The sequence below is a fragment of the Bombus terrestris genome, unplaced genomic scaffold (genome assembly GCF_910591885.1).
Source record: "Bombus terrestris unplaced genomic scaffold, iyBomTerr1.2, whole genome shotgun sequence".
In the NCBI taxonomy this organism is placed as follows: Eukaryota; Metazoa; Arthropoda; class Insecta; order Hymenoptera; family Apidae; genus Bombus; species Bombus terrestris.
In genome coordinates, this window is record NW_025963699.1 from 20,398 (window position 1) to 32,323 (window position 11,926).

The 11,926-nt window shown below is 31.4% G+C and overlaps 1 protein-coding gene and 1 pseudogene across 1 annotated transcript; both read right to left on the minus strand.

Annotated features, from left to right (window-relative positions):
* Positions 1-3,251: 3,251 nt before the first annotated feature.
* LOC125387131 lies at positions 3,252-5,770 on the minus strand (annotated as a pseudogene).
* Positions 5,771-5,856: 86 nt separating this feature from the next.
* LOC125387130 (cell division control protein 48-like) lies at positions 5,857-11,238 on the minus strand. Its single transcript, XM_048414286.1, has 5 exons — positions 11,176-11,238; positions 9,239-9,441; positions 8,894-9,081; positions 5,980-6,319; positions 5,857-5,860 (listed from the first exon to the last, which is right to left on the minus strand). The coding sequence occupies exons 1-5, from the start codon at positions 11,236-11,238 to the stop codon at positions 5,857-5,859; spliced, it is 798 nt and encodes a 265-aa protein (XP_048270243.1).
* Positions 11,239-11,926: the final 688 nt, after the last annotated feature.

Here is an 11,926-nt window from a genome sequence, read left to right on the forward strand (position 1 = left end):
TTTACCTAAAATCTGTGATATAGATAACAAAAATAAATTCTTTACATTATTCGTTAGTTTGCAATATAATTAGAATATTCTTTATTTTTATTTTCTGGTGTCTCTGTTATTCTTAAAAGATAAACTGCTTATTTACAAATTTAACACTGCATATGCTATTAATAAATCATTTTATATTTAATTTTGCAACCTTCAGTCATTGTTAAAACTTGTTGACGATACTGTCGGTTAATAGAAATTTCTAAAATCCCCTTGTTTCTACTCGATTAAAGGGTATATTGCAGAAACTATGTTAGCTACAGTGTTAGCTACAAATCACCTGTGTCACTCCGTTAAACTTATACACAATAGTATTGTTTCTTGTTTTCATTTAAAATAAAATATGTTATTGTAGGAATGAAGCAGAATGTTCAAATAATTGAAACAACTTTTTGTCCTATAACTAGTGCCTTTCATTTTAAAAATTAAAAAATTTTTGATCAACGATATTTGGAAGTTTCGATCTAAAATGACCAGGAATTGAAACAGAAAATATTTTGATGCCAATAAATACATATTCTTCACACATAAAACAAATATGAAAACAAAAATCGATGTATATTAATGAATTTTGAAATGGGGAGGAATTATATGATTATACCCATTCTCTGTTGCGTTTAATTGTTTCAATTGATGTCTCATGAGAATTTTCATCGAATTTTTTAGAGATCCTGGCTGTAAGGTCTTTTTAAAATTATAAGAACAGATTCAAACTATAACATTTGAAAACTTGTGGTTACAAAACTTACTTGTTTCTCATAATTATTTAAATGAATCTATTCGGCATTTTGAGTGACCGTCCCTTTATGGCTCGGACGGCACCTCTCCTTCCTTTGGGAAATTCCGAATTATCTGTCCTCCCCGAGCTGCAAACCTGATGACTTAGACAGTAGGGAAAAACATCAGGGAAAACCTCTGGCTAGAAAAGTACGATAGACGAACAAAATTTAACGGCTGATGGGGAGTATCAACAACATACAAGGACAATCATCAACAAAGTGTCGTACCGTGCGGGTGAAATACTGGAGTTTCAATAAGATCTTATAACCATCGAGTTCAGAACATCAAACTTTGTTTGCATAAAGCAAGTGTAAACAAAGTGTCAAATTACACTAACACTCGATCTATTAAATCCGTTCCACCTTGAGCGTTAATTCATTCGAGGTTCGTGGTATCGATCGATCGGTCGGACGTGCCCGCTGGCTCTTTAGTTGATGATTTGTAACAGAATCCTTGCATTAACACAGATTCTCAGAACACACAACTTCACCCAGCAGATATCGATTACAGTCAGTTGTCACTAACAATGCTTTTATCAACAATTTCTTTACCTGTTGATCCTCTGGTAGTTTTAACTATATATATTCTCTAGGAACAGTAAGATTTTAATGATATAACTTTACTAATGAGATCTTAATGTCATAAACGGTATCGAAACTTCTTAATTAATGTCGTTATCGAAGAAGAGACTCGTAATCTTCTCAAACGAAGAGCACTTGATGTTTACAAGTAGAACTCGATATCTTAGTTTCTTAAAATGTGTTTCTGTGTTTACTTTCTAAATGTAAACTTTATTCAAAACGAGCCGTTCATTCGTTACAGGCCGTTAATAAAATTGCACTTTGCACAAAGGAATTGCCGTTAATAATTTAAGATTCTCTGCTCGTCGTACAGGGTATATATCGTAATTATTCACGACGATCGTAACGTTTAAGTCCAATTCGAGCTTAAAATCCCACGTGAGCTATACTACCACAATAGCCTGAATTTCTATTTGTTCGTTTACTGCCTGTTCGTACTCGGAGCATCCGTTGTAAATTACAGCAAAATCTTCTAATGTGTTCCAGAATATGTCTTCATGGAATTTTAATAATTTATTAAATCTATAGATAACAAATGTAAAACTTACTAATTTATAATTAATATAAAATAAGAGAGCACGAAACTTCCTATTTTATGGACATATTAAATATTTGTAAAAAATTCTGTATCATTAGTATCACTTTAATTACTTTAAAGGATATAATCCCATAAAGCCGTGACCCCTGAAAGAATCGATGTTCACGCGTGACAAATTGGCGTCGTATGAAAGTTCCGGTATGAACGTTACTAGAGCTGATACCAGCTAGGGGTACAGGTATATGTTCTGGGTTCATTATATATTTATAAAGGGCTGCCGATTCAACGAGTGGTCCGGGTAAATTTAAATTGTAAATAGACAGAGATTTCAAGTAAAAGCCTGGATAAGAGCGGATATGGTATGAGAGTCTGTGGTGGAAAGAGGAACAGGCTGCTTTTATTTGTAAAGTTTGAATTTCCTCGATATCGAAGGTGTTTAAGCCGCAAGTGTGTTTCATGTTAATCGTTCGTGTTAATTCATTCGAGACCGAGATTTTATTGTAATACGATTCCTGGGTGTCAGTACGATCTGAATGTTTTGTTAGAATGATACTGTGCTTTTCTCTCTCTGGAATATTCTTTTCATATTTTAATTTTAAGTCGATGACAATCTTAAATTTTATGCCTCATGTTTTTAAAATATAAAATCATATACTATGTTATACTATAATATATTATGTACAGTTATATATATTATGCCTACTGATTGATATGAATTTCTTTCGGTCTCGAATGCGTTAAAACGGAGCGCAAAGAAGTCGAAATTACTTATTGTAATTGGTAAAACATCGTGAAAGGCAGACAGATACAAGAAAGAAGTTAAACTATAAATTATATTTGCGACATTGTTATGTTTTTGCTTTCTTTAAGCCTTTCATCAAGACAGCCGATCTATAAATATTAATCGACCAATTTCTCTAAGCTTGTAACTTCAAATTAATGTTTATATATATAAAGAGTTACGTATTAATCTATCTAAATATTTAAAAAGATGTTTAATGTTATAAATGATGGATATTAAAGATGTTCAAAAGAATGTAGTCTTCGCGTGTTCTTTATCATATCCCTGATCAAAGACATTCCAATATTATTACAATATCCAATTACATATTGATACACAAGATATACAGATTATTATTTATAACATTTTGGTTTTCTTAATTGAGTTATTCATTTAGTACAAATGATAAGTAATTAGTAATAAGTCATAAAAAAAAAAAAAAAAAAAACGGTATTGTAGTAGAAATATTATAAGAAAACATTTTCTGTTTCAGTGTAGAGTTACTCCTTTTTATAGACAGTGTCGTACAAATCCGTATGTCTTTGAGAAAATGTAGGTATCTGAGCCCTTACTTCCTCAACAACTTTCAAATCTGAGAGAAAAGAAAAACATACGAAGTAATAAGTAATGCTTGCTAATAAATTCAGCAAATACAGAGGGAGCCGGCAAAATCGATGAACCAACGAGACTAAAAGTTAATTACATCATGGATTTCTCGCTTTTAATGTTAAGCTGGAAATTACCGATATCGGTAACCACCATATTTTCCTGAGTTTCCAAATCATAAAGGATTTTCCCCCAGGGATTTGTCAACTGTGTATGTCCCCATGCGACATAACTTGCTGAAGGAACACGAGCCGGTGATATACAGGCGACGTATAATTGATTGTCATTCGCTCTGGAACGCTGAAGTAATGACCAGTGCAGTGGACCAGTGGTCATATTGAATGCCGCCGGATATATCAGCATTTGGCAACCTAACACAGAGAAACGGGAAATATGAGACCACTGAATTTTAGTTAACTTTGTAGCTGCACAGTCCATATTCCATAATTTATGAATATGCGAGAACAGTCCTCTTGTCGTGCTTCTAATTCTTTTATTTATTTCATTTTCAGCGAATATACTGGTTTTTTAAATTAAGCTCCTTTTTATACAGAGTTACAGATTATATTGATTATATTTTATATAGAATATATTTAAGAAAGATAGTTACTTTCATGCTAGTTAAGTATTGTTCGATTAAGCTACTGTACCTTTGTTCCGATAAATGCGTGCCATTTCCTCGAATCTGATATCATAACAAATGCCAATACCTATTTTGCAGCCCTTCACATCAAACATTGTTAGGGAATTACCAGGACTGAGTGAATCACTCTCTCGGAAAGTAATCTTGTTGGGAATGTCGATGTCGAATAGACGTACCTAATAACATAAAAATATAGTTGCTAACTCTATTGCTGTAACTTTTGTAATTTAACATCAATGTTACGAACTTCTAAACTTTAATTGTTTTTTATTTAATAACTGACAGCGTTTTTATCACTTTCTTTTATTAAAAAGTTTTATCATTTAATAATATTTGAGAAGGAATATTTTTTAAGAAAAAATAAGTTTTTCCCTATGCGAAAAATTTATATTACAAAACAAATATATTGTACAAAAATTTATATATTATATTACGACAAAAATGTATGTTTCTCGTATCAAAACGTATTTTATAAACCTATAACATATTTTTTAAATTATAGAATTGGTTATAGTACACGTATGTACATATGCATATTCCTAAATTATTCCTAGATAGAGTCACTTTCTCCACCCCAATATTTTCAATTACAAAGCCACATGGAGGTATATTATTTACCTTCCGGTGTTTTGCTATCAAAGTTCCATCGGTACCCCAAATAGTACAGGTATTGTACAATTTATCGCCCTCTATTTCAGGTATCGTACCACCAACTACATAAATGCTGTTTTCCTTAGCTGCCTTCGATAAAGCAACGCTCGTTTCACCGTTTCATCAGGAATACTCTCGGCGTATTTTGGAAACTATTCTGCATTGCAATATTTCAATTAATGAAAAATAACTGTCCTTTGTTCCAACCATAAATTAGGTTGAAATGTTTGTCAATTTTTTATTTTTTAAATTATTAAAATAACTAAATTTTATATTTCGATTTACTTAAATATATAATTACTTAGATAATAGTACATATAATAAATTGTTTCTACAGGTTCAAGATGAAAAATGAATATTTAGAAATGTTTAATTACAATCATGCTATTTGGGTCAGTACCAGTGACTTGTTACTTAACGACTTTGCTAGTACTTTTTGAAACATAAAGTTAGATTTTAACTAACTTTAATTTTTAACTATTATAGGTGGAATTATAAATACAAAATAATTGATAATACTAGTTTATAAGTACCTAATTATTAGTATCTTAAAAAATATATTTATACAAAAATCACGATAATCATAAAAATGGGGAAATTCTATATTCTCGAGTCAATTCACAATCTTTATGGAAGTATGAACGTTAAGGTAATTTGTCTACTTTTACTTTTTTCTATATAGTTGTTATACATATAATAAATTATTAGAAAAAGAAACAAATTATTACGTATTCCATATGGTGAATTAAAGCATTCAGGAAGAGCGATAATATCAGCATTATGCTCTTTCGCGCTTGAAATGTAGGAAACTGCCCGCTCTACATTTTTGCTTTTTACTTCATTTACTTGAAGTTGTACCAACGCCAAGCGAAATGCTAAAATGTTGGAAAAGTTAAATACACTCGGTTATATATTTCCCATACTTTTTATCTATAAATACTTTATACATAGTGACATACTTACTCGACATCGTTCGCACTACTTGTTTAACGATGTTCGTAAGTATCATAATGTTCTTTGAGGTTATGTATGGTATTACTCGATATCAACATTACGTAAGCAATACGCGGGGATTTTTAATAATTATTGATAAAGTTTAGGACATTAACTTTGATGTAATTGTAAACATTATTACATATTATAATTAAATGTAATTTTCAGTTAAGGGTAAGAAAAGAAATATACTTTTGTAAAAATACACTTTATTATAAAATCTGTATAAATAAAATTATACAATTTATCTTGAAAGTAAAATGACCGAATACGTTCCTGGAAAATATTACTGCCTACTAAATGATCGAGATCTTGATCTTTCTCGTCGTCTCGTTTTTTACTTGATCTTTCAGACGAGCAATCGTACTTCTTACGTTTCTTTGACTTCTTCAATCTTTTTAATTTATAAGAATCATTACTATTAGAGTTACTTCTTTCTCTCCGTCTCTTCTTTTCAGAATCACTATCGCTGTCATCATTAGATTCGGAGCGCCTTTTTCGTCTTTCTGATTTTTTATCCCCCACTTTATCATACTTGTTCTTATTGCGCATCGTACTTCCGATTTTCTTTCTTTTATTACTACTTTTGTTCTTCACCGTTTTATCTTCACCGTCTTCGGGGTCAGGGGACATTGATCTTTTTCTATCCATCTTTTGCTTGAGTCCCTTGGATTCCTTGTCCTTATATTCCTCATACTTTTTTGTATCTGAAATTAACCCCATGAAATACTGAAAGCTAAAACCTCTACATTTATAATATTTTATATAAAGATAGAAGGGACCTTTAAAAAATTGCATGCAACAACACACTTACAGGTACTCTTGAATTAGTTTTTCTACATGTCCGATTATGTCTTTATATGTATATGTCAATTCAAATTTATTTTCTTAAAAGTCCCTTAATGAAAAACTAACACTTCATATTAACTTTGAACTTTTGAGTTCTTAGAATATTCTGATTTAGTCACTGGCTGTACCATAAATTCATTTACAGATATTATATTTCCACCAAGAGCTAGTTTTATTATGAGCCTTCCTGCATCATCATCGAATCCTTCTATTTGACCATAATTATTACTTTGTTTTCCACGTATAATTTTCACAAATGTTCCTTTCTCGATTTTAACTTCTTCCTCTTCTTTTTTGGAATCTGTATTTTTCTTCTGCAATGCTACTTTGTCTGCTCCAAGACCCATACCTTTTGGTCGTAATTCTGGTATGACAGCTGCTACTAATCTGTAATAGTTAGAATAAACGATTGTGAAATAAAAAATGATGTTCTCTGTTTACTTTCCAATAAGTGATGTATTAAATACATATAATTAATTTAATCCAGAGTAAAATTCATACTTTTCATTTCAACCAATTCCCTTTCCTGGTTGCCATCCCATTCCCCTTAACATTGCTACACCAAAAGCATCAATAGGAATTTTTTCATAATCTTCTAACGTAGACTGAAAAATAAATACAAAACGATATTTATAATATGCAAATGTAATACATCTGTGCATTGCACATCAATATGTTGATAACGTACCTGTTCTTTGCCTCTTAATGATTCATCTTCTACTAAAGGTAAAGTTAAATCATTTGTTTTAGTTTCATATTTATTCTTTGACTGAAGTTCCTCAACGATTTCTTTCGTCGCTTGCTCTTCTAAAGTAACAACTTTATTTTCACAATCTTCAACTGGCTCTTTCTTTATTGATATTATCGGCGATGTTTTTCCATTAGATAGCTTTGATTTTGCCTCGTTAACACTAGCGTCTCCTACCTTTTCCTTATCTGCCTTCGGAAGGAAAATGTCTGCATCTATTTTATTAAGAATTCTATCATGCCAGGTTTTTGAACCTAGTGATGGAATAATTAGAGGTTCATCTTTTTTTTTCTTCCTCGCTGAAATAAAAAAATTGTTTTCAAATATATATATTCCGCTATTGGTGATTTTTATAGGTTAGGTTGAGGTTATATGTTTCTTGATTACAAATTTTACTTTTTGAACTCACCCTATTACTTTAATACCTTTCTCATCAAGGCATTCAATGTAATCAACTTTCTTTTTCTCTTGTGGAATAGCATTTTGTAACACAGGTTTCTTAATAGATTTCGCAAAACCGAAGGAAATCTTCTTTCCTTCTTCTGCCATTTATTTGTTATTTTAACACTGACTTACAGATCAATACACATGTATATACTAGACATAAAGATTGATGTCACTTGAATCTATGTACATGAATCTAATATCTTATTATACTTTATTAATCTACTCAAAATTACTTGCACATTACTAAAATTTTATTCCGACAATGTATCAAGCGCCTGAATAAGTGACATTAAAGTAAACATATATCAAAGAGGAAATAAGAAGAACTGACGCCTATGGTTTTCTATGTTACAGAGCTAGTGCTGCACCATACGGCCAAATGCCGAAGGTGGCTTGTGCTAGTATATACCTGCCTATACGTTTCAATGAGAAAATCGATATTATGTGTTTATGTGAAAATTCACATTTCCCTAGGAGCTGTATTTTGATAGATTTAAGCTTCTAATGGAGCATTTTAAACGTATAGAGTATACTATGAAGTAGATAGTAGTGCGGATCATTTTATATTCATAGAAAATTTGAATGTATAGAAATGTACAAAATGCTCATGATATGCAAAAATATGCAAAATATTCAAAGTAAACCGATCATCAAAAAGTTTAGAAGGTGAAACAAATTTCTTTAATAACACCTAGATTAATTTTTATTTGTTAACAATCCCATATATAACCATAGTTTTCGCCCGGCGCATATACGCGCCCATACATGCGTTAATAAGATAAGAGGAAATAAAAGACAGATTATCGATAAAATACACTAACACATATGTAATACATGGATATATTACCACTCAGATTACACATATTATATATTATAAGGGAATATGTATACCACGTATACATTTATGTAGAACGAATATTTCAAACTTGTTTATAGCGCGTACGCACACATACATGCACGCACGCGAACAATTTTTCGAACGATAATTATATTAATGATATATATTATGATAACCATTTATATTTTTTAAAATATGTTCTTATGGCATACATATTTATTCCACGCTTCATATCTATCCACATCCGTAACTGTAGGTGACATTGTTTTTAACAATTTTGCTATTATTTCATAATTCTTTAATTCATATTTCAAAGTCGTAACAGATGCTTCTTTTTTTTTTTTTTTTTTTCAAGTTTTTCCCATATTGGACTTATTTCTAGCAGCCATGCTTGCTTACAAAGCAATTTTATATCCACGCAAGAATATTTTTCAGTAGATTTTATTATGTGGTTTACAATATCCATATTCTCTAATAACTGGTTGCTAAGGTATAATTTGAACATACCAAGTCGAGTAACTTCATTTGGTAATGATACGTATATTTTCTTTTCAAGAAAAAGTCTGCGTAAAGCTGCATCAATGTCCCTAATAATATATTTACAATAAATATTATTGTTCTGTTATATTAATAATAACAAAGGAATATTCCGCACAACGCAATAATTAAGATTAAGATAATGAATAATTATGATATTAAGATATTTTCTACTTAGAAAACATTGAAATAGGGTGATATACATACCACGGGCAATTAGTTGCAGCCAAAAGAACTACATTAGAATTTTCGTTAGATAGTAATCCATCCAATCTAGAAAGAAGTTCTGATCTGATTCTCTTTGCAGGTTCAGACAATGTACAGTTTACTCCTTTATTTGTGCCTATCCAGTCAATCTCATCGATAAAAATAATTGTAGGCGAAAAATTATAGGCAAGTTCAAATAAAACCTGTTCAGTTTAACAAATGTATTTATTATTTATTAAATATTATATTCAAAATTCCTTAAATTCATTGTTTCATCACGAACGTAATATCATTTCGTTTTCCAAACAACTATTCTATTTATATATGATTATTATTATATATGATATATTCTAGAATCTCTTCTTCGTAGACAAAGGAAATCAACTTACACGGATATACTTCTCGGAATCACCTCTCCATTTGCACACCAATGAGCTGGCCGTTATGTTAAAAAAGGTATAGCAGAATACCTTTCCAGGGAGAAAATGGGCCTTTAAAAAAGATAAGGTACTTGAGGAGATACACAATGGCCTCCTTAATAGCAGATTTACATTCCTCTAGGCCTACGATGTTGTCCCAATATACATTTAATTTTGTCAGTATGATTTCCTGCGACAATACAAAGATGAAATGGCGCATAATCTCCGTATTAATTTCCGTAAGTGTTATGTAATTCGTTATTTAAAGCTTTACTGAAATCAGTATTTACAATACGTATATTAATCGAAAATAACTTACGCATGAAATGTCTTCAATAATCTTTCGTAATTCCAGATTATCTATATAAAGCTTCTGAGCCTATCTTGATATCTTTGATTGCGTGGATTGTTCCATTAAGATGTTAAATAGCTCTCCTCTTCTGATGAAGATTCATCGCTTTCATTGGCGAAAATTGATGTCACTGTCATTGCGAGATTAATATCATCCGTAGCATCACCCCTCATCTTCTGTTGTGCATTCCTCCCTTTCACAGACCCAGATACAGACTCACTTCTCGTTTGTTTGCTAACAGATTTGACACGTTTTACTACTTCTTCGAAGATTGAATGATATTGTAATCGATACGTTGAATACGTTGAGAACGTTGAATAGTGTTAAATAATTTAAATTCTTACACTTTGTTCGCATTTGTCATTTCCCTCGTCTTTATTTCCTTTTCAGTTATTTTCTTGCACAATATAGGATATTTTTGGAATTTCATCTTGTAATAATTTTCATATTCTGTAAGAATAATTTCCAAATCGACGTTGTCGCAGACTCGATATTTCCGAGGTAGACGAGCTTCCCGGATTAATACATCGCTAATGTCTACATATCTAAAAAATATAATTTTTAATTCATTGAACAAATTTTATGCTATGAGTACACACTATACGATAATCATCAATTAACTGTTTTATTTCTAGGTAAGACAGACAAAAAGAATGTACTGTCTATTTATTATTATATAAATCCTCGGCGATAATTTTTTGCCTTCTGCTTTTTAATTTCTAATTTTTAAAGTTTGAATTTAAATATATTTTCATTTATAACTAGTTAATCTACGTTATCGATTGAGTTACTCTATAACTACTGAGTTACCGATGTCGATTTTCAAATTTTGGTTCCTTCCCCTCTTTCCGCACTAATTTCTATTTCGATTGGTCGCCGATATTATTCGAAAAAATTGCAACTAAGAAGATATCTAAATATATACACATAATATAAATATATAAACGTAATTTTGTTATCTACTATCTTGATACGTGCAAAGATAAATCTTAATGATATATAATACAGCGTAAATGGTTATAAATAATTAATTATTGACAATAATTATAAGAATTATCGAAAGAAAAGATCATAGATACTATGTGCGTGTGTAAAATATCACAAAAAATGAACAACAAATGACTGTCATGGAAGTTCCAAAGTCTAAAATCTAGAATATTCCTTACCTCTTTTCGCAAATTATGAGATATCTTATTTGTGGTACCTTGCAGCGATAAATCACCGTTCATTGTAATAGTTTTAAATGTGATAATGATATCCTTGTATTGACTATCGTTTTTCGATAGTTACGAGAATTTTCGTTTATTACTTTGAGACAATCCGTCACTTCCTTTCTCTTATAAAGTTTCCCTTCAACTCCGTTGAAAACTGAGCATCAAACAGGAGACGAACGATTTGTTGTCATGGCAATGTTAGTTCACACGTAAGCAGGGTGCGAATATAATGATGGAATAGTCGAATCCTGTCTACTGTATAGTAAGATGGATGCGACATGGAAATAGAAAGAGAAGGCTGTATATAAGCATTTTCTGTCCTTGTTTAATCAGGCATGCACACTAGTGGACACTGACGGCGCTCGTTTACCGTTGTTACACATTTCCGGTACAAGTACGCGGGCATTAGAGAAGGACGGAACGGTCTCTCTCTTTACCCCTATATCGCGTTTTTAGTTCGCTCACGCGCTCTGTACTTATATCTATTACATTTCCACCATAAGCAGCGGCCGTGCAGTGACTTACAAAAGTTTCGAACTCGCGGACGTTTAATCACGTTCCCTACTCCGAAAGGGTAAGTACAAAGTTGCTCGTCTCAGTACTCTTCTTAGAAGTTTTATCATCTTTTTCATTTCGTGGCTACAAGTTTTTCCAGGAAATTCTTATCGTTTTACAAGGGCTGTGGGACACAGACAGTGACGTC

What these genes read in the sequence shown, in the direction of transcription:
- LOC125387130 (XM_048414286.1), bottom strand. Translation starts at nt 11,238, where the DNA reads ATGAACGGTGATTTATCGCTGCAAGGTACCACAAATAAGATATCTCAT. An exon ending in GCTGCAACTAATTGCCCGTG is followed by an intron (nt 9,082 to 9,238) that starts GTATGTATATCA and finishes ATATATTATTAG; the next exon opens with GGACATTGATGCAGCTTTAC. An exon ending in CGTGGATATAAAATTGCTTT is followed by an intron (nt 6,320 to 8,893) that starts GTAAGCAAGCAT and finishes GGTTAATTTCAG; the next exon opens with ATACAAAAAAGTATGAGGAA.